The sequence below is a fragment of the Physeter macrocephalus genome, chromosome 19, assembly GCF_002837175.3.
Source record: "Physeter macrocephalus isolate SW-GA chromosome 19, ASM283717v5, whole genome shotgun sequence".
In the NCBI taxonomy this organism is placed as follows: domain Eukaryota; kingdom Metazoa; phylum Chordata; class Mammalia; order Artiodactyla; family Physeteridae; genus Physeter; species Physeter macrocephalus.
Window position 1 is genome coordinate 32,522,348 of NC_041232.1, and position 23,716 is coordinate 32,546,063.

The 23,716-nt window shown below is 41.1% G+C and overlaps 1 protein-coding gene across 1 annotated transcript; it reads right to left on the reverse strand.

Annotated features, from left to right (window-relative positions):
- Positions 1 to 22,298: 22,298 nt before the first annotated feature.
- LOC102994041 (60S ribosomal protein L31-like) lies at positions 22,299 to 23,229 on the reverse strand. Its single transcript, XM_055080507.1, has one exon. The coding sequence runs from the start codon at positions 22,794 to 22,796 to the stop codon at positions 22,488 to 22,490; it is 309 nt and encodes a 102-aa protein (XP_054936482.1). The 5' UTR covers positions 22,797 to 23,229; the 3' UTR covers positions 22,299 to 22,487.
- Positions 23,230 to 23,716: the final 487 nt, after the last annotated feature.

Consider the following 23,716-nt stretch of genomic DNA (forward strand, 5'->3'; position numbering starts at 1 on the left):
AAAGTGCTGGCATTTAAAAACCAGTGTCCTAGGGGCTTCCCTGGTGGTGCAGTGGTTGAGAAGTCCGCCTGCCGATGCAGGGGACACGGGTTCATGCCCCGGTCTGGGAAGATCCCACATGCCGCGGTGCGGCTGGGCCCGTGAGCCATGGGCACTGAGCCTGCACGTCCGGAGCCTGTGCTCCACAACGGGAGAAGCCACAACAGTGAGAGGCCCGCATACCGCAAAAAAAAATAAAAATAAAAATAAACAGTGTCCCTGGGTTCTTCTAGAGGAGATGATGTTAGGACTAGTCTTTGAAGGAGTAGGTCCTACTTCTTGGGCAGGTCCTATACTCTTATGGCGATATGCTGAAATGTCTTCCAAATCTCTATCCTCAGACCGGATCTCTTCCCTGGGCTTCAGGCTTGTCACTATAAATAAATGCCTGTTGGATGCCTACATCTAGATGTTCCACAGGCATCTCAAAGTCCAGAACTAAACTTATTTCTCCGACACAAACCTACTTTTTCTCCACACTGTCTGTTTCAGTCAGGGTATCATTATTCATCTAGTCCCCCAAGCTCCAAACTGTTGGGTTATCTTTGTGTTCTGGTTATCTATTGCTGTGTAACAAACCTCCCCAAAACTTAGTGGCATAACAATTTATTACTATCTTCCACAGTTCTGTGGGTTAACTGGGCTCAAGCGGGTACTACTTGTGGGTTCTCTTAGGTGAAGTCAGATATTGACTGGGACTGCAGTCATCTGGTGGCTCTATTGGACTAGACACCCAAGATACCTCCCACGTGTGGCTGCAGGTGGTGTGGCTATTAGCCATGAGCTCAGCTGGGTGGCTTGGACTTCTCCAGTAGAGAAGAGAACCCAGAGAGCTGGGTTCTCATTCCAAGAGACCCAGGCAAACCTTCCTCTGACCTAGCCTTGGAAGTCAGGTAGTGTCATTTCTACCTCATTCCATCAGTTTTAATGGACCATCCCAAAATCCATGTGGGACTACACTACTGGGGGTGTGATTCATTAGGCACCATCTTTAGAGACTGGTTACCACATCTTGACTTTTCCTCCGCCTCCATTTACTTTCAGTCTTCCCTAATTGCTGTTCTCCATCCCAATTATTAATGTCCTGTCCTGCTTCTTGTCATCTCATACTTAGAGTATTGCAGTAGCAACCTTCCCTCCCCCACCTCAACTCCTCTTCCTAATTTCTATCTTTGCTCCTCTTCTATTCATACAAGTTATCCTTCCCAAAGAAGACGAGCAATCTTTTTTAAAAAGAAACTTTACATTGGACTTCCCTGGTGGCGTGGTGGTTAAGAATCCATCTGCCAATGCAGGGGTTACGGGTTCGATCCCTGGTCCAGGAAGATCCCACATGCCGTGGAGCAACTAAGCCCGTGTGCCACAACTACTGAGCCCACGTGCCACAACCACTGAAGCCTGTGCACCTAGAGCCCGTGCTCCGCAACAAAGAGAAGCTGCCTCAATGAGAAGCCCGTGCACCGCAACAAAGAGTAGCCCCCGCGCACCTCAACTAGAGAAAGCTCGCACGCAGCAGCGAAGATCTAATGCAGCCAAAAATAAATAAATTTTTTAAAAAACAAAGCAACTTTACACTGAAAAAGTGCAATATGTATATAGAAAAGTATATAAAATATAAATGTACAGCTTAAGACATTAGTATAAAGCACACTTTCTATAATTACAAGAAATAAAATACGTAAAATACTGCAAACACCCCCAGAAACCCCCTCATATCTCTTGTCCTCCCACCAGAAGTAAATACTTTCTTGACTTTTATGGAAACCATTTCCTTGCTTTGTTTTATACTTTATTATACATTATTATACTATATTATTTAGGGATAAATACCATCTAAGTATTTATCCCTAAATAATATAGTTTACATTTGCCTGCTTTAAAATTTTATATATATGGACTCACACCATGTATAGTCTTTTGTGTCTGGCTTGTTCACCCTAAATTAGATAATTGTAATAGATGCATTCATCTCATGCCTGTATCTGTAGTTTATTCATTCATTGGTATATGGTATTCATGGTATGAATATGCCACATTTTATTTCTTTAACAATTCAACTGTTGATAGAAATTGGGTAACCTGAGTCCCTCTGCTTTATTCTTATTTTTCAAAATCGTTTCAGCAATTCTAGTTCCTTCGCCTTTCCATATAAATTTTAGACCAATCTTGTCTATATGTACAAAAATCATACTGAGATTTTGATAAGAATTGTGTTACACCTGTATATCAATTCGAGAAGAACTAAGGCTTGTACTATGGTGAGTGTTCCAATCCATGAACACAGTATGTGTTCTAGAGTGTTTGACTGAACCAGAGTGGTTGTTTTCTAAAAGTGTTCTGTCTTCTGAGGCGACTCCTTACCTGATCCTTTGACTGGAAAGAACAGGCTTTTGTTGCTGTTGCTGTTTTTGTCTGTGTCTGTTGATACTTCTGCCTTGGTAGCTTCTTCAGCTCCAAGTCTTGGCTATGTGAGGGAAAAAACAAACCAGGGAACTCACCACCTGCTGTTCCTTGTGTCTCGAGGTCCCTAAGTGGTCCACCTTCTCCTCTCCACTTCTGAGTTTTCTTATATGTTTTATATATAATGTCCAGGGTTTTGGGTTCTACTTAATGAGAGAATAGGTAAAAGTACCTCTGCTCCACATTCCCCAAAGTGATTATTTCTCTCCCATATGTTAGCATGTATTCCAAGTGTTCTCTAAATATATTGGTAGTAGTATGAATTCCATTTTACAGATCTAATAATACTGGTAGGTATCTGTTGATGCAAATAATCAGTAAACCATAGGAAGAGAAAAGAGCTTTATTCGAGCCAAACGGAGGACTATAGTGTGGGAAACACAGATTACGAAGCACTTGAATCATGTTCCTCCAGACCACAAAATGAGAGAGGATATGTAGGCAAAAACCAGAAAGTTACATAAGCTGTTTGTCAAGAATTAAGATTGGAGCTGGCAAGAAATTAAGGTCACTCGTTAAACAAGGATTAGTTGGGATCCAAAATGGTTGCATAGTTACAAAGGGAGACCTTGAGACCATAAGTTTGCAGCTGGCAGCTGCTAGCAGATATTGTTTTGAAAACGGCTGGTGGTCCTTGAGTTTGATACAGTTCAGAAAATTCAAGTTCCCAGTGATGCAGGAATGTGTCTGGAACTATACCCACAATGACTACTTAGCTCCATTTTGGATGCCTGAACCATAGTTACTCCATTTTGATTTTTAAAAGCATTCTTTTCTTTAATGGTTAAAGCAGATATACAATGTGTGCTTGACAGGCCATAACACAGGCTGTTCTAGTGAACAGAAAGTTCAAGCCAAGTCTGGTATAAGCCAGAATGACTTCCCCATACCTTAATATGTGAAAATTTCTTACATCATGTCCTGAGAGAAGCTTCTAAATCAACACGTGTGACCTTGTATAACTGGAGAAAAAAGTTAGGCTGGACCAACACAAATGTGAAAATAATTCTACCCTCTCACCCTTGACCCCTGCCTGACCTTGCACTCTTCAGTTGCACCCTCACCATTTCCCTTTCCTTCCTTCCTTCTCTGTCTCTTCTCTTTTCCTTTATCCCTTCTTTCCCAGGTTTCATTGTGGTTGTTTTAAAAACCATGCCTGTGGCAGATATACTCTCAGATACTTTTTAGAGGGCTTAAACGACACACTGCATTTATCAGTAAACTCTGGAGATTTGTTCATGGCAGATAGATGCTTATTTTTGTAGCTCAAAGGAAAGTTGTAAAAACTTCTAGAGATTATTAGAATTTTCTTATGGGAGTAGTGCAAGTTAGTTGTGTGTGATAACTTTCAAAGCACTGAAGGTTGTCAAGTCTGAAACTGTATTTCAGTTGTACCCCAATGTAATGCCTTTGAATTCATCACTGATTGTTGCTGTCATTTTTCCTTTCTGTAAATAGACATATTCCTACCAACTGTGTTCACGGAAGTCTGGGAAGCTAGATGCAAAATAACATGGGTGATGTTCAACACATATTTTTGCCTGAAGCAATATCAAGATAAAGTATGGCACTCTGCCCTTTTTGAAGGAGTAGCAAGTAGCTGTTAGGATGAACTCTACTAGATCAGAGACAAAATCTACAATGAGATTTTAACCTGAGAAATCGGTTAAACAGATGAGTGCATGATCTGTTTTTTCCTTTTTTTAACCTGGGTTTTCTGGGAGTTGCCCTGTCACTCACTGTTCAAGTCTCAGGACACAATGTAGCGAGTGAAGTATCCATTGTGTCTTCAACTATATCAGTTAAATCTCAGAAGATGGCCACATTAGGGCAAATTTTCTGAAATTAGATGAGGGCCTGAAACCCAGTGCAAATGGAAGGTGGGTGTTGATGGTCCTTAGCAGCATAAGTAAATCTGGTTAATTGTTAAACTTCCAAAGTTATCACAGAATTAAATCAACAGGCTGATAAATGCAAAACATCAAACACTTAAAGATGAAAGGAACCTCTCTGTTGAGCTAAATACAAGGAAATACATAAAGATCGATAATCTTACATCATTTAATTCTGACCTTCAAATCTACCCCTCACCATATTTTTATGTACAACTGACAAAAAATGTAAAAGATTGGTAATGTCCAGTGTTGGTACGGGTAGGAAGAAATAGGCACTTGAACACAGCCTTGGTTGAAAGATAAATTGGTAAACCTTTAGGAAGAGTAATTTCAGAGTCTACCAAAATTTAAAATGCACTTATCATTTGATCTGGTAATTCTACTACTGGAAATTTACCTATAGGATATATTATATTTGCAAAAGTCTGCTTCTTTATATGCATAGAGAGATGTTCATTACAGTATTAATTGCAATGACATATTCTGGCAATAAGCCAGAAACCTATTAGTAGGAGACTGATTAAATAAATTATGACGAACAATGAAATAACGTGCAGCTGTTAAAAAGAATGAGGTAAGTTTGTATGTTTCATGTGAAAGATCTCCAAGATATGTTATTAAGCAGAAAAAAGGGCAAAATGTAAACAGTAGTCAGTATGACATTTGTGTAAACATTTTAAAGTCTATATACATGTACATTGATACTTGCATAAAAATTTCTTGGAGGATAGGTAATTATACTAAGGATATTTGGTCAATATAGGCTAGGGGACTAGAAGTTGGTGGAGAGGGAGATTTCATTTTATATCTTTCTGTACTGTTTGAAGTTTTTGGTTTTTTACCATGTACATCTTTATTTTTTTAAAAATCACCTTTCCCTTAGTTAACTGTCCAATACAGCCAATCAGAGTGTTTATAAAATTCAAAATTGTATAGTCTCATAATTTTAGAGTTGTGACCCCTTTTCATAAATAAGAAAATTGAGGGCCAGAAATCGAGAGTCCAGGTGACTTAGGCAAAGTGACTGAGCAAGCTGGTGACAGGGCCAGGAGAAGTCTAGTTCCCTGGCCCCTGGTCAAGTGACTGACCATTGCACTTTGCTACTTTGATGTTGTCTCTGGGGAATTGCTCCAAAATCACCTGAAAATTCAATCAGTTTAGGTCTCTGTTAAATAACCACTTCCTGAAAAACATCATACTTCACATATGTTGAATAATGGCCTCATAGCTATTAAAAGTTTTTTACTTAATAATTTGGAAGTGGCCTAAATGCATTGAAACAAACAATCCCCAGCAAACTGAAGTCACTGCTGGTAGCCAGACACCCACCTGATTCCCTAGCCTCTGGATATTCCCACAACGTACAATGTAGGGTGTGGGTCCCTGTCGTGCCCACCGAACACACCACGTGAATCGTCAGGCAGCATGATGCATTACACCAAGGAGACTAGAAACGGTCTTTGGACCTATTAATAAGCTAGGTTAGGGCAAATCTTCACTGATTTTAAAATTAATTTTTACGGAGATGTAACTTACATTTAGTAATGGGCTCAAGTCATAAATGCTCGGCTTGATGAATTTTCACACACACACACACACACACACACACACACACACACACACACACACACACACACACACACCCTGTAGCCACCACCCAGCTCAAGCACCCAGCAGGCTCCCCTGTGCTAACTCCATCAATAGTCCGCAAAGGTAACTACTGGCCTCTAACACCGAAGATTAGTTTTCAAGTCTTCATTATTAAAAAAAGAAAAAAAGGGGCTTCCCTCGTGGCGCAGTGGTTGCGCGTCCGCCTGCCGACGCAGGGGAACCGGGTTCGCGCCCCGGTATGGGAGGATCCCACATGCCGCGGAGCGGCTGGGCCCGTGAGCCATGGCCGCTGAGCCTGCGCGTCCGGAGCCTGTGCTCCGCAACGGGAGAGGCCGCAGCAGAGGAAGGCCCGCATACCACAAAAAAAAAAAAAAAAAAAAAAAGAAAAAAAAAGAAAAGCAGCTGATGTTATGGGGGTGGGCTGGATAAGGAAGAGAGATCAAGAGTGTTCTAATCCATTCCATTTTTTAAAAATTCTCTTATTATCTTCCTTCCTCACTGTGTTTTCTTAAAAATTATTGTGTGAAAGAGCTTTCATTTAATACCTCTCTTCTAAAAGGAGAATTTTTCTCAGTTTCTCTTTTTATAGTTATTTGTGCTTGAACTTTTGGCATGCTCTAGAGATCAGAGAAAACTACACGGAAGGAGGAAAAGCATTACAGAGGGCCATTTTTTTTTTTTTTTTTAAGTCTTAAGGTCTGTGTTCCCTACCTGCTGTATTTCTCACTGCTTTTACTTGGAATCAATGCCTACCTTTACGTAGTCACCAAAATGGGTGTATAGCATATAACATCTAAGAATACACATATTGAAACATTATTATTATTATTTTTTTAGGGTACGCGGGCCTCTCACTGTTGTGGCCTCTCCCGTTGTGGGGCACAGGCTCCGGACGCGCAGGCTCAGTAGTTGTGGCTCACAGGCCCAGCCGCTCCGCGGCATGTGGGATCTTCCCGGACCGGGGCACGAACCCGTGTCTCCTGCATCGGCAGGCGGATTCTCAACCACTGTGCCACCAGGGAAGCCCTATTTTTCTTATTTAACACTAAAGAATAAATGCAGTAAGATTGCAGAGTTGAGTATAAAGACTTTAGGGAGAAAAGCAGACCTTGAAATGGATTTTTGTTTAAAGTTTGGGGGCAATTACTGTGGAGTCCCAAAGCACCAACTTAAAGGATGTTGAATATGAACCGCCTTCCAAAGGGAGTTCCTGGTATGGGATGCCAGTGGATTGGCGGTAGGGGAGTTCCTAATCCGGTATGGCCTGGCCCAGAGTTCTGATGTTGTTTCCAGCTGGCCACCGGCTGACCTCGTGTGATTCCACCTACCTAGAGCAGATCTCTTCTCAGGGTGCGGGGATGTGGGCATGGAGAAAATTCCAACTTGCTGAAGAAAGCTAAGCGGGCTGGAGATGGCAGTGGAGACAGCTGTGCTTCTTGCAGACAGTGACCCTGTCCCCAGCCTCTTAGGGTCAGAGATCTGGGACTTGAATAAAAAAGCTTAAGAAGCACTTGGATACAAACTTCCTGCAGTGTTGTAGTGAATAATAAAGAGCAAATTCACCATTGATCTGGTGTAAAACTATAACATCAAAAACCCAAAAGGTTGAAGCAAAATGACAATTGATATTTATTTAAAATCTATAATTTCCCCACTGCACTACACCCTTTAAACTACTCTTTACAAATATTTTTTGACACTGCTTAACAACAAATACAAACATTCCAGGAGTGGTCAAAGAAAATCAGAACGCTCACGATTAGAGATGAAACCTTAGGTTGAAACAAAATGATGTTTTGCTCTAGAAATGAGAATTAGGAGTGATAGGCAAATGCTGAAAAGCCACATCTTTTCTTTTTTTTTTTTAAATTTTTTTATACAGAAGGTTTTTTTTTTTTTTTTTTTTTTTTTTTTTGCAGTAAGCGGGCCTCTCACTGTTGTGGCCTCTCCCGTTGCGGAGCACAGGCTCTGGACGCGCAGGCTCAGTGGTTGTGGCTCACAGGCCCAGCCACTCTGAGGCATGTGGGATCTTCCTCCCGGACCGGGGCACGAACCCTTGTCCCCTGCATCGGCAGGCAGACTCTCAACCACTGCGCCACCAGGGAAGCCCTATACAGCAGGTCCTTATTAGTTATCCATTTTATACATATTAGTGTATATACGTCAATCCCAAAGGCCACGTCTTTTCATAGTTAGCCCGCAAGGTGCAGGAACTGGCTGACAGCAGGGAGAAGAGTTGCCCCCCTGCTTTGCTCTCACAGAGGTACGAAGTCTCCCCAGATCAAGGTTGACAATTGCAAGGCTCGAACTAATCACAGCTCTTCTTGCAATTCAATTTCCTGTAAATTGGGATTTCTGAGTTTGAGACAAAACAAAGACTTCAACTCATCTCTCATGACCGGGGTGGGCATTCAAATGAAAACTAGAATCACCAATACATTCCCTGAGAATTTGCATTTTCTGGATAAAGGGTGAAAAAAGAAAAGAAAAAGCTCTGCCTACCTCTACACATCCAAAAGATGGATATAAAGTGACAGCCCTACCCAACCACCCAAAAAAAAGCAAAGCTACTGAACAATTCTAGTGAAAAATCAAATTGCTGTGGTCACCAACCACGTTTTGGTACATCTGAGTGACCAACCCAAAGCGTAGTAGAGGTAAGAGAAGCAGAGAGACACAACAGGAAGGTACAACTTTGTGCATCTCCTCAGGATTGTGGGCAAGAAAGTGAGTAAGCAGGGGCTTCCCTGGTGGCTCAGTGGTTGAGAGTCCGCCTGCCGATGCAGGGGACACGGGTTCGTGCCCCGGTCTGGGAAGATCCCACATGCCGCGGAGCGGCTGGGCCCGTGAGCCATGGCCGCTGAGCCTGCGCGTCCGGAGCCTGTGCTCCGCAACGGAAGAGGCCACAACAGCGAGAGGCCCGCATACCGCAAAAAAAAAAAAAAAAAAAAAAGAAAGAAAGTGAGTAAGCAATATTTGACTGCTGTTTGGGCGCTGAGGCCAGTATTATAATTTGGGGGACGGAATGCGTGTCCCATTAAAAAGAGGAGGGCAGGACTTCCCTGGCAGTCCAGTGGTTAAGACCCTGTGCTTCCAGTGCATGGGGCGGCACAGGTTCGATCCCTAGTCAGGGAACTAAGATCCCACATTCAGCCGGGTGCGGACAAAAAAAAAAAGCGGGGGCGGGCGGGGGAGCAAAGGAAGAAAATTTTCATGCTAAAGTGGAGCGTAATTTTGAAATAAATATCTCTACTTCTATGTAATGCTTACCTGTGTTTAAGCAAGGGTTATTATTAATTAGGGCTCAATAAACGTTAGTTATAATTATTATATTTACTAGTATTAGTACTCTAATCCAGCCTTTGAAATGAGCCAGATTATCATTACAGGCCAGTCTGATTTTTTTTAGGAGATGGCTGTCTAAGGAGGAAAATACAAAAGATGAGTATCATGCAATAAAATCCATCGGAAAAATAGTTTCTGAAGCGTCCCTGAAGGTCTATTTTAAAGTGTCATAAATGTCTTTATTTATTGAGTAAAAATACTTATGGATCACCATAACTGACAGAGTTAGGAGCTGAAAAACAGCCGACAGCACAAGAGAAGAGGATGTTATTACATTTGGTAAAACTTTAATTTTATAAATGACCCGATAATTAGTTTCTTAAGAAAAATTTAATTGTGTATCTTCAGACAAGTAAGAGTCATGAGATGTCAGCCTGGATGACCAGAGCTTCCAGGAGCAGGACATGGGGGCCATAAAGAGATGGGTTTTTCTTATTCTGATAAATTTATCCAAACAATTTGCAATGACATATTTTGTCTCTATCTAGGGATATTTGAAGGAGACTTTAGAATAAGATGAAAAACTTGTGAAGACAGGTCCCAGAATCTCCCCGCAAATTAAATGAAGTAAACAAAGAGAAAAAAGACACAGAAAGCTGTATTTGAAGTCCCTCCTTCCCTACTGCAGGTTTTCCTAACCCGCATGTTTCACTTACCTTTGTGTTCCTCCATCGGTAGGGGTGAGGCATGGGTGACAGGGAGAGGCAATCAGTAGATGGAGTGGAGATGAAGAGGGGGAAATAAATGTCTACATTTTTCCTGGGTCAGAAGCAAAAGCTTCATGGATCTACTCTGAACTGGAGAGCAGCTAGAATCCAAGAGTAAATATACTCTGCCAGTAAAGCGTAATGAATTTTGGTGCAGGAGTTTTAACCCAAGGACAGCAAAAAGAGCCACCACCAGGGCCACCAGCATGAGAGCCTGAGGCCCCAGGTGAAGCTCCTCTGCTTCTCCCACCACTGCCCCCCCCAATATTAAGTATTTTGAGATGATAAAAATCTCAAGAGTGGGACAAGAGTGATTATTCAATAAATGATGTTAATTCAACCGGCTAAGTAATTAGGGGAAAAAAATAAGTTTCAATTTCTGCCTTATTCTAAACTAAATTCAAGACAGAATTTTATGTAGAATATAAAGCAATAAAAATGCTATAATAAAACATGTGTGAAAATTGTAAATACATAATTTTGAAGTAGGGATTCTTTCTGAGCAGAGCATAGCAGCACAAGCCAAAAACATAGAAAACATGCATTTAATTTGATAAAAATGTAAGGTTTCTATCCGGCTAAAAATCACATACATTTTTTTTTTTAAAAAGGAACAAAATTAAGGAAATATTTGCCACACACATGTTACTGAAAATGGCTAATGTCATCAACAGATATTAAAATTATTACTTTTTAAAAGCTTGACAAATGTGGGGTTGTGGAACGTGTGAGTAACCACACTACCAACTCCTAAAAACGTTTTCTGTTTGGTTTTGTTTTGTTTTTTAACAGCTTTATGGATATATAGTTGACATATAATAAACTGCATATATTTAAACAATTTGATCAGTTTTTAAAAAAATTTTTATTGGGGTATAATTTACAATGTTGTATTAGTTTCAGGTGTACAGCAAAGTGAATCAGTTATACATATACATATATCCACTCTTTTTTAGATTCTTTTCCCATAGAGGCCATTACAGAGTATTGAGTAGAGTTCCCTGTACTACACAGTAGGTCGGTATTAGTTATCTATTTTATATATAGTACTGTGTATGTGTTAATCCCAATCTTCCAATTTATCCCTCCCCTGCTTACTCCCCAGTAATCTTGAGTTTATTTTTTACATTTGTAACTCCATTTCTGCTTTGTAGATAAGTTCATTTGTAGCCTGATCAGTTTTGACACAGTCTAAACTCATGAAACCATGACCACATGAAAATAGTGAAGATACCTACCTGTCACCTCCAAAGTTTCTTGTGTCTCTGTAACTTCTCCCTCCCTTATTCTTCCTCCCCATTCCCAGTCCCCAGGCAACCAGCGATTTGCTTTTTCTTCTTATAGATTAGTTTGCATTTTTATAGTTTTATATAAATTGAATTAAACAATAGATACACTGTTGTCTGGCTTCTTTAACTCTGCATAAACATTTTGAGATTCATCTATGTTGTTATTTGTATCAATAGTTCATTCTCTTTTTTATTGTTGATTTGTGTTCCATTGTACAAATGCTATACACATTGTTTAGCCATTCACCTGTTGCTAGTCACTGGGTGGTGTTTCCAGTTTGGAGCTATTACAAATGGTGCTGTGGATGTCGGTTTACAAGTCTGGTGAGGACACAGGATTTATTTCTCTTGGAGAAATACCTCGGGGTATTTATCCTGATACGGAAGGATATCCAAGGTATATGACTCATTAAAAAATAAATATAGCATGAATACTTTGGTCTCATTCATGTACATTTTAAAAATACACATGATTTTATATATGTTTCAACACCAACTTCATAGTTTGGCTGAATTCCAAAAGGAGGGCTGTTAAAAATCAGTATTCAGTTAAAACTAAGACTGGAACAGATTATACCATCATAGAATGAACTTCATTCCAGACTTATTTTTATAACTTCAAATACTGTTAAAACTGTACTAGTCACATCTTTAAAGATTGCCATCATTGTACATGAACAGTGGTTCCACAGCACGGGCAGCTGGTGAGCAGCTCCTGTGGTTATTGTAATTGCACATTTCCAACAGGTAAATAGCTCTTTCAACCGGCATCTTTAATCACATCTTTCCTTCCCTCCCCTCCTTCCTTCCTCCCTCCCTCCCTTCCTTCCTTTTTTCATCACAGTAGGATACAATTCAGTAAGTCATTTTTCAGTAACATGTTTTCCAGAAGGAACTTTGTGCCTAAGATTCATAGATTGGTCAACTTTCCAGAATCTTTTTACTTCAGTTATTGAAAATGGTTGGCAATGAATAGGAGTTATTTCAACAAGCTTCTATTTAAGTTTTTGAGTTCGATAGACTCAAAGCTGTAAAGGATTGTCTTCTTAAAGTAGTCTCATAGAATCTTTTAAAAATGGTGGTAAAACACACATAAGATAAAGTTTACTAGCTTAGCCATTTGTGTAAGGATACAGTTCAGTGGCCTTAAGTACATTCACATTGTTGTGCAACCATCACCACTATCCATCTCCAGAATTTTATCATCTTGTAAAACTGAAACTCTGTAACTGATTAAACAATAACATCCCAACCCTCTTTCCTCACAGCCCCTGGTAACCACGGTTCTACTTCCCATCTCTGTGAATATCTCTACTCTAGGGACTTCATCATATAAATGAAATAATACAGTATTTGTCTTTTTGTGGCTTGCTTACTTCACTGAGCCTAGTGGTCTCAGGGTTCATCCATGGAGTCTGCCCTGTTGAATTAGAAGAGTGAGAACAAACAAAATCCTTCCTTTTTCTTATACTTGTATACACTCTTTCTTATGTCTAAATATATACTTCTATACACTCTTTCTTATGTCTAAATATATATGGCTATTGTTACATGTGATTTTGGAGTTTTTCTTCTTTGGAAAGTCTGAACTGATAACAAAGCTAACATTCTGCATTTGATTCATTTTTAGAAGATGTGAGGAATTCCCAAATGAATTTTTTTTTTCTTGAAATGATCATGGCCCAATTGGAATTAAATAACAAACAATTAAAATTCTTAAGGGATATTTTGTTCATTCACTTCAAACAAGTCTACAGATACTAGAATTTTGATACTCTAATCTCCATTGCTGTCCTTGTATTGATACCTCCGCAGCATGTGGGATCTTCCCGGACTGGGGCACAAACCCGTGTCCCCTGCATCCGCAGGCGGATTCTCAACCACTGCGCCACCAGGGAAGCCCGATACTTAATTTTTAAATAAACACTTGGGAACTCAAAAAGGACTTTTTAATCTTTCCTAAAGTTATCGAACTCTGTCTTAGTATTTGCACTGATGATCTATTGTCTCATTTACTTATTTGAAAATTCTAAATGATGGCTTTTGTTCACAAACTTAACAGCTTTTACATCAGTTATTTCAACATTTTTCTTTTGCAATGGTAAATTCAAACTTATACTTTAACTGAAAGAATTTCAACATAAAACACTTGGGGTGACAGTTCTCTCTAAATTACATCTAGAATGCCTCCTATGTTTAAAAGTGGTTGTTCAGATGACAACAATCAATGACTTGCCTTGTGTGGATGGATGGTCTTATGCTGATTAGTTAGCTATGGTGATAGCCTAATCATAGATGGACAACATTTTCCATAAAAGGCCAGACAGGAAGTATTTTAGGCTTTGCAGGACAGTTTCTATTGCAACTACTCAACTCTGCCACCTAGTTTAAAAGCAGCTATCGACAATTACCTAAACAAATGGGTGTAATAGGTTGCAATAAAACTTTATTTACAAAAACAGAAAAGAAGCCAGACTTGGCTTGAAGGTGGTAAATTGCAGACCCCGTGACGTAGATGGATAATTGATCATGCACAAGACTAAGCATGCCAGGACCGACAGTAAGTTGGCATTTGACTATTCAGTTTTCCACAGGCCAAAGATGAAGCCAAATAGCAGAATTTGTCAGAACACTGAGGCCAAACTGAACTACACAGCTTCCAGAATATAAACCAGAATGTGCATTACAAAACATTTGGGAAGATAAACAAATAATTGTCAGTTTTAATTCCCTCTGGGAGTGGAAAGGAGGCAGGGGTAGGGAAACTTTTCCTTCTGCTTTTACATCCTTATTTACTCTGTGAATCTTTTATCACGTGCATTTTAGTACTTTAAATTTAAAAGACATTTTCCTCACTCAATGATTTGGGATACATAGAATCAGAGTTTGAATCAAACAAATACTTGCTGTTGTGACACTTTCTTTGTAAGTAGAAGATTAAAATTAGCAGACTTTCTGAAATTCTCCTGTGATGATTGTAGGTGGCAACTCATATCAGGATAAAATGACTTAGTCTTTTTTCTGGCACATGGCAGTCATTGCAAGATCAACCTACGATGCCAGTCTATGTGCTCAAAAGGCTAGAAGATGTATAAACAAGGAACATATTGGACTAAATAATATCAAAAGTCATGAAATGTTTAATTTGATTCATTGATTCTGCTTTTAGTCTTGTCTTATCACAGTGATCACATTCTTGACAACAGATTTTTTCCAAAAATGACATTATAATTCATGATAATATTGTGCTATGAGGCAGAATATTTATCAACAAACCTTGGAGAAATATTAGTGACTGAAGTGTCTTGAGTACTTATAATGACGCTATGCTAAGTGCTTACCATGGATTATAATAATCAATGCTCACAACATCCTTACAAAGTGGGTGCTAATATTATCCCCATTTTACAGATGATTAAAATGAGGCTTAAAGAGATTTACAGTTTTGTGGAAAATGGTACAGTAGTGATTTCTGAGATTTGAACCTAAGGAGTCTGATTTGAGTCCTTCCTCTTACTCTTGATATTTGACCCAACAGGAGAAGATAGAGTGAATCACTCAGAAAACATTTCAACTTGGCTGTGGAATGTACTCTATGACTTCCCAGTGGGTAAGGAGGTGGGAAGATGACACCAGAGTCACCGCTCTACATGTTATCACCTTAGAATATTGACAAAAGTTGGCATTCCATTTCTGCCCAAATGTCATCTGGGCTCAAGGGGAAAACAGTTAGTACTTTTCAGAGCATCTGTAAAACTTGTTCAGGCTTTAAAATTCACTGGTGTTACTGGACTTGCTAACTGAAAAGTAATTGTATTGAAAAAAATCAACATCCTCAATTCAATTCCTCCTGTAACCTCAATGTTCTAATGCAGCAGAAACACTACACGTTTTCTGAAAATGCTTGGGAATGCCAATAAACACACGATTAGAAGCAGGCTGAACTGGTGTGAGGGCCAGATGTGACAAAGGAAAAGAAACAGGCAAGATCAGAAGGAAGTGACGAGTGGCCAGGCCAAGGAAAAAGGAAAAGGAATCTTATTGGCAGAGGATTAAGCAGCATATGTGGTTGGCATGTGTAGCTGAAAGAGGAACTAATGTGAACATTTTAACAAGGAGGGTCCCTCAAATCCTTGAAAGTCCATGTTTGCCCTCTGGATGACTCAGCCCACATAAAGATAATATTCACAACCAAGCCAAGTTGCTGCCAACTAGAGCTGTGTGAGACAGCCAAGCCAATGAGACAGGAAGGTCAAGCCCATGATAGCCCAGCAAACTCTCGCCGTTGTGCTCGAAGGTTCTTCTGTCTTTACTTTTTTTCTCTTTTTGGTGAGGTCTGGCTGAAAACAGAGTAGTGAAGCTTGTAAATAATTTACAAAATTTATTTCTATTTTTCTTGTCTGAAGTCCAATTCCTTCAGAGCCTGGCAACTCTATGGTCATCTAATTAATCTGAAAATCCAGCATAATTGATATGTGAATAGTGCCATGTATAGGAGTGTAAACACCACACTTTTCAGAGTTTAAATTCGTCAGAGTTCTTAACCACTGGGCTTTAATGTCTCAGCCATTAAATGAAACATCATGTAATCAGACGACCACGTGCCCACCGAGAATGAAAGCACTAGGTGATATTTTACCTAGGGCTACCTAGCATTTGGTCAATGAGTACTTCAGAGCATTCACTGGCAAGAAAGATGGCAAAAAATATATGTATCTATATATACACACACACACAGCAATGTGTGGCATCCGATATAGTTCAGTGGTTTCTAGACCCACTCTACATCAGAGTCTCCAGAGGGTGCCTGCCAAGCATATTCCAAGGCTCTTTCTCCAGAGATTCTGATTTGATGTGTCAGAACAGGAAACTATTTTTAGCAAGCCCCCATGTGCTTCTGGGATTTTGGACTGGCTTTTGAGAATGGCTGTGTGCAACGGATCTTCACAACCTCTGCCCCACTCTTAACACCCAGCCTCACCCAGCCTCACCCAGCCTCATTCCCCTATCCAAGGACCCTTACTTTACCCAAGTCAGTCTTGCAGCTGCTTCTCTTCTTGTCTTCCGCCTAATCTAGGCTGTCTTCCATGTCATGTTGGTATGTCCTCCAACTTTACAACCATTGGATATATTCCCTCCTTTCCCTAAAAAGTATTTTTACTGAGTGCCATTGGAATACATTGGGCATAAACTTTAAATGGGAGAGAACATAGAAAAGGGTTGGGAGGGTGAGGAAAATACTACTGGAAAACTTTCAGATTGCTTAAGTATACATTTTTGAAGGAGCATTAAAAGTTACACAACAGGTTGCTTTACACACAATGGGCTTCCCCTTCATCCAGATGGTCTGACCACCAGTTGAGAGGGGACAGAGAAACGTGGTTATGACATCATGGGGATGCAATCATCAAAATCCAGACTGTAAAGAGTTCAAGAGTTTGCTAGTCTGAGTGTGGTTCACGGACCAGCGGCATCCACTTCACCTGGGGGCTTGCTGGAAATGCAGAATCTTGGGCCCCACACCAAATTTTCTTTTTTTAAAAATAAATTTATTTATTTGTTTGTTTTTATTTTTGGCTGCATTGGGTTGTTGTTGCTGTGCAGGCTTTCTCTAGTTGTGGCGAGCAGGGGCTACTCTTCGTTGCGGTGCACGGGCTTCTCATTGTGGTGGCTTCTCTCGTTGTGGAGCACAGGCTCTAGGTGCGCAGGCTTCAGTAGTTGTGGCACGCTGGCTCAGCAGTTGTGGCTCGTGGGCTCTAGAGCGCAGGCTCAGTAGTTGTGGCGCACGTTGCTCTGTGGCATGTGGGATCTTCCAGGGCCAGGGCTCGAACCTGTGGTCCCTTGCATTGGCAGGCGGATTCTTAACCACTGAACCACCAGGGAAGTCCCCAAATTTTCTTTCTAAAGCAGAATCTACTTTTAAAATTAGATGCCCTAGGTGGAGGGTGGGATGAACTGGGAGATTGGGATTGACATATACGCACTATTGATACTACGTATAAAATAGGTAACAAATGAGAAACTACTGTATAGCACAGGGAACTCTACTCAGTGCTCTATGGTGACCTAAATGGGAAGGAAATCCAAAAAAGAGGGGGGATATATGTATAACTGATTCACTTTGCTGTACAGCAGAAACTAACACAATATTGTAAAGCAACTATACTCCAATAAAAATTAATTTATTTTAAAAATTAAAAAATTAAAAATGCATTTATATAAGCAAAAAAAAAAATCCCCTAGTGATTTGTGTGTACTTTAAAGTTTGAGAGTACAACTCTACTGGAAAAGACACTCCGTATCTTTTATAAATAAATTGCAAGAAAAGAGAGAGAGAGAGAGAGAGAGAAGGAGACCTACAGATGAAAAGAGATTACAAGGTCGGTTGACAAGATGCAATGTGGGGAATTGTTTGGATTTGAACAAACCAGATATAAAAATTTTTTTTGAGATGATAGGGGAAATTTGAACAGTGACTATTAGTATGCAATGATATTAGGGAATCACTGTCAATTTTTAAAAATAAATTAATGGTATTATAGTTATTAGCAAGAAAGAAGAGGCTTATCTTTTAGAAATATTTACTTTAATATTTATGGACGAAATCATATCACTACAGGGATTTGCTTCAAAGTAATCCCACAGTGGAGGTTATGGATGAAACAAGATTGGCCATGAGTTGATTACTGTTGTAGCTAGGTGATGCCCACATGGGAGGTTACTATATTATTTTCTCTTTGCAGTGCAATCCTAACACTGAGTACCTGAATTTAGGTTAAATTTCACAGTGTAAGGGCACAGTCCTTCACAAGACACCCCCTCACTTCAGACACCAGCCATAAGGTCCAGGGTCCCCAGGTCACCCATGCTTCTGACCACTGGCTACAAATTCAGGGGTTTCCACTACCCCCTCAGATTCAATAATTTGCTAGAATGACTCAGAGCTCAGGAAAGCACTATACTTATGATTACAGTTTTATGATAAAAGATACAACTCAAGACCAGCCAAATGAGGAGACACACAGGGCAATGTCGGGAGGGTCTTGAATGCAAAGCTTTCATGTCCTTAGGAAGCATCACCCTCCTGGCTCATTGATACAGGATTACCAACCAGGAAAGTCACCAGAGCTTCCATGTGCAAAGCTTTTATTGGTGTTTCATTTTGTAGGCATGATTGATTGAATCACTGGCCATGTGGTTGAACTCAGTCTTCAGCCCTCCTCACCCTCCCTGGAGGTCAAATGTTGGGTTGATATCATGTGGCTCAAAGCCCTAACGCTCTAATCATAAGGCTGATCTTTCTGGCGTGGACAGCCCCTGTCCTGAGTCATGTCATTAGCATAAACTCAAGCATGGTCTCCGGACATTATATTATAGGAGTTGGGCCTTACACATTTGTTGGGACTGGTTAAACAATCTCTGTAAGTCTTCTCACCTGATACTGGAGCCTGGAGTCTAGATGGTGGGGAGTTACAAAGGGAAAATGGACGTAAATTGAGGAAGATCAAAAACATGCTGGAACCCAGGACAGACTGAAGCCCATGATGATTGACATTGCCCTTCCTCATGGAACTGAACATAGGCACCTGGTCCAGGGGTCAGAGAAGGTGAGGGAGGATCCAGGGGAAGTAGAGCTGGTGCCGCTGCTGCTTCATGCTGATGAGATGAGTCAGCACGTTGGCAGCAATGTGTGTGAGCTACAGAACGGCTGCTCTTTCCCATGTGCCTTCCAAATCTCACAAGAATCTCCCTTGGGACCCACCATAACCCAAAATATACATGAAATGAAATTCTGGGGAATGTAGTTCAGCATAGCCAAATTGATACATTACAAGGCCACCACACCTAAAAAAAAAGTAAATATTTGTAAATCAACCAGTGCCTGGAAATAATTGTTTAATGGCCAAGCTACTTCACAAAGAAAACTAAGACATACATGGTAAACCCAGTCCATCACTGGAAACACACTTGTCTTGTCCACTATTATTCCTTCTCCCCTCTAGTCTAAGAGGATGAGATCTCCCACCAATGCTCCACCTGATCTGGATTCCATCCTTTTATACTCTCCCAAGGATCATGCTTTGTCAATTAACTTCTCATGCCTCTGGTTGAAACACCTTATGTTCTGACCCGGTGAGGTCAGTTTATTAAAAAAATTTTTTCTTATGATTATCTAAATCCCTCTAGTAAATACTCTTTCTTTCTTTTTTCATAACAGCCAAGTTTCGAGAATGAAAAGTCTACTCGTGCTATTGTCACTTCTATAATATGATTTTACCACGTTATTTGAGAATATTCAGTTGTGCTGTAAATAACAAGGGAAACAAACAAGTAGAATAACAGATGAAACTCATAAAACGTGTTGAGGAATGATAGCAAATGCGCTAAGTTAGAAATCTGTTACATTAAATATAACTATAAACAGAGCATATGTTTGATAAACATAGACAAAAAGGATGGAACAAACCAGAGGGCTACTTGTAGACAGGAAGGGATAGAAGGACCACTTAAACCTAAAACTTTAATAAAGCACAGATCATGTATCATCCTTATGCCACATGTAACCTCTGTCCAAGATACATAGATAAATCCATAGCTTTTCAGCAACTTATTGGTGAGTTTCAGTTGTGTCCAAGCTATTTGTCCCTCCATCTCTGGGAAAGAGTAAACATGTGTTGGCTCCAGAGACCTTCAGTCTGCTGAGTCCCCTTGTTCACCCTTAACTCTGGACCTTGTGACCATACTGGCAGCAGGGAATGAAGACGAGAGAGAGACAGACAGGGACAGACAGAGAGAGAGCTGTGGCTCATACACCCAGCTTGCACCCTACCCTCATGGTGATAGCACCCTTCATCTCTTTCCCTTTGTTTCTTGCTGTGCGTTTTAAATTTATTCAGTAAACCTTGTGATTCAAGCATCTTAATTTTTTTTTTTTTGGCCATGCCACACGGCTTGTGGGATCTTAGTTCCCCAGCCAGGGATTGAACCCGGGCCCAAAGCAGTGAAACTGCTGAGTCTTAACCACTGGACCACCAGGGAATTCCCTCAAGCATCTTAATTTTTTTTGTTTTTAATAAATTTATGTATTTATTTTTGGCTGCATTGGGTCTTCATTACTGCACGCGGGCGTTCTCTGGTTGCAGTGAGAGGGAGCTACTCTTCGTTGTGGTGCAGAGGCTTATTAAGATGGCTTCTCTTTGTTGCAGAGCACAGGCTGTAGGTGCGGGGGCTTCAGGAGTTGTGGCACGTGGGCTCAGTAGTTGTGGCGCATGGGCTTAGTTGCTCCGCGGCATGTGGGATCTTCCCGGACCAGGGCTCGAACCCGTGTCCCCTGCATTGGCAGGCCGATTCTTAACCACTGCACCACCAGGGAAGTCCCAAGCATCTTAATTTTATCTCAGCCTATTTCATGAACTCTTGGACAGCCTTTCTGGTAGTGGGATTGAAGGCAGGGTGACCAATCTGTTCTGCTTGCCCAAGGACTTTCTCAGTCTTAGCACTAAAAGTCCAGCATCCTGGGAATCCACTCAGTCCTGGGCAAACAGGGACGGTTGGTCACCTGACTGGAGGTAAACATTGCATCAAATTGACTTCCCACTGCAACAACCTTCTCTTCTCTCCCTTAGGTCCTCAGCGGAGGTGATCTGGTAATCTACTTTCTAACACCACGCTACCAAAAACATTCTCACTAAGATCACTGGTTACTTTCCTTTCGTCAAATCAGATGGACACCTATTTTATTTCATTGAAGCAATGGACATTTTCATTGTTTTTTCTTTCCTGAGACTCTTTTCTCTTAGCTTCCATCACATCTCTTGCATTACCTAGATGCTTTCCAGAGTGAACGTGGCTCAGATGGCCATCAAGCACCTAAAATCCAAAAAGCTCAAAATTGAACTCATTATCTTCTTCCCAGAAGTCTTTCTTCCTGAACTTTCCACATTTCACTGCTGTATCTCCACCCACCCAGCGACTCAAGCCAGGAAGTAAGTGACCCTAGACCCCTCCCCACCCCCATATACGTGTTCCATATTGGTTCCTTTAGGGCTTCTGGAACACTCACCAGGTGCAAGGGTCCCACTAAATCAGGTTCCTATGGTATCTATCTGCTTGCACTTTCTCCCTACACTCTCCATCCCAGCTGGCTTTATCCCTTACCTGCCTCCTCTTGGTTAACTTTGAGCTACTTACTTACCTAGACATTGATCTGACACGTGCTTGGATACTGTCTGGTCATTTCTTCTAAGCTCCTTTCAGGTAGACCTGCAATGACATCCTAATTCCGTTGTGTCAGGGGAGGAAGGTCACAGAGTTGCCCCTGCTGTTGGTTTCACCTTTGTTCTTCTCTTTTCCTGTAACTGCCACCCCCCTTCACCACCTCATCCCCCCTTGGCTGAAATGCCGCAGAAGCCACTTAACTGGTCTCCCACCTCTAACATTTCCCACCCCAATACATTCCCTCTACTGCCTTCAATTATCTTTGAAAACACATATCTTGTTAAATCTTGTCATTCTCCCACTTTGATCCTTTCAAAAATGCCTTAGCCGGACATGTAAAGCCCTTCCTCTTCCCTTTATACTCCCTACCCTGTCTCAGACTTTATGTTTCTGCCATGCTGGCAATTTGCAGTTCCTGATGAGCTGTGGTCCCTTCTCATTTTATGTTATTATCTCATCGTGAAATGCCCTACACCCCTCACAGCAGCCACTCTCCTGTCACCAACCAGCAATAACACACTCAGTCCCCATCTCCCATGTGGCCCACAGGCAGACTCCTGCATGCCCTTCCAGTCCCAACTTGGTCACCTGTGTGATCAGCACCACCCCTAGTCTGGTTTGGATGCCCTGGTAGATGCTCCTATGTTACCTTGGCCTTAGGTTACATTAACACTCATCAGACTATCACAATTATATATTAAAAAAAAAATAATAGTCTATCTTTCCCGCTAGATTGTGAACTTCTTGAGGTCTTGCATCTCCAGAGCAAGTTTTCGGCCTATGGTAGGTTTTCCATACATTTTTGTTTGTTTGTGTTTTTGGCAGTTCTATAACTTTATTGGACAATCAGCAGTTAGTTCTCATCTATATCAACTAGCTGTAGATTTTTGAAAAGTGGTGACAGGTACATAGGTAACCAATGTTTAGAACTTGTTTGGTGAATCTTCACCGTCATCATACTTTCTGGACAACCGCACATGGATACGGTATGGAACATTCCTTATTCTTTTGGCCCAGATGGCTTTGTTGAGCCTGGCGTCAATGCGTACATCTGGAGTTCCCGTCTCCTTCACTGCAAATTTCCGGATTTCTCTGAGTGCCCGAGAGGCACGCTCCTTGAAACCCATTCCGTGGAAGCACCTGTGAATGTTGATGGTGTATTCTCTGGTCACCACCTTGTTGATGGTGAAGCGGCCCTTCTTCTTCTCACCACCCTTCTTTGTGGGAGCCATCCTGCCCTGCCCGGGTTGGAAAGGAATCCATACATGTTTATTAAATGAGTAAGTAAGCAAGCAACCTGATTAGGTAAATTATATGAGAGATATGCCATCTGCATTCTGTCCTCTCACTGGTCTATTTGTTCTGCGCCGGGTGCAAAGAGAGAGAAGGAATCATGCTGGAGACCCTGGGAGGAACTGGAGAGAGCCCTAGATCCGTGTCCCAGGAAACAGATGAGTGCCCATCTAGTGGTGGCAGCAAGGAGTGAACCAAGATGGCACAACCAAAGGGTCCTATGCATCTGGATGTTTCACCTGCCCTGGATGCCTGAGCAGGGGGCAGAAAGAGGGTCTCCACAAACTGCTGCTGCAGTATCTTCTTCCAAGTCATTCATTTTCTCAATCCCCACTATTCCAGCCTTAGTTCAGTTACTTCCAAGAACATGGGCCTCCCAGCAACAGGGGAAGGAACGTGTAATCCAAGCCCAAATGACACAAACACCAAAATCCCCACCGTCTTTTCCATAGCACGGTTAATTGGATTCAAGAGCCATTTGCCTACGTGGTAACACATCGTTGGCACTTAAACATCTTTGCAGTAAAACCATAGTAAATATTCAAGTCACATTAATCTCCCTTCAAACTGAGGTAACAGGTAGGACTTTATTCCTCAAGCAAAGGGAGAAATTGCTTTAGGAGACTACTTTTAGGTGTGCCCAGTCTCGTGGAATATATTCTTTTGTTATGATTATCCAATGTTTTAATTTTCAATGGGAAATACAAGCACAAGTTCCAAATTTTAACAAGAAAGTGTTTACAGCGAAATTAGGTCTCCCTCTTACCCCTGGCCCATGGCTACCAAATTCCCACCTCGACAGCAACCAACTTCCTGTATGTCTTGCCAGAGACGTTTGATGCATTTACGTTGGCATGAA

Coding starts and splice junctions, on each gene's coding strand:
- LOC102994041 (XM_055080507.1), bottom strand. CDS start 22,796: ATGGCTCCCACAAAGAAGGGTGGTGAGAAGAAGAAGGGCCGCTTCACC.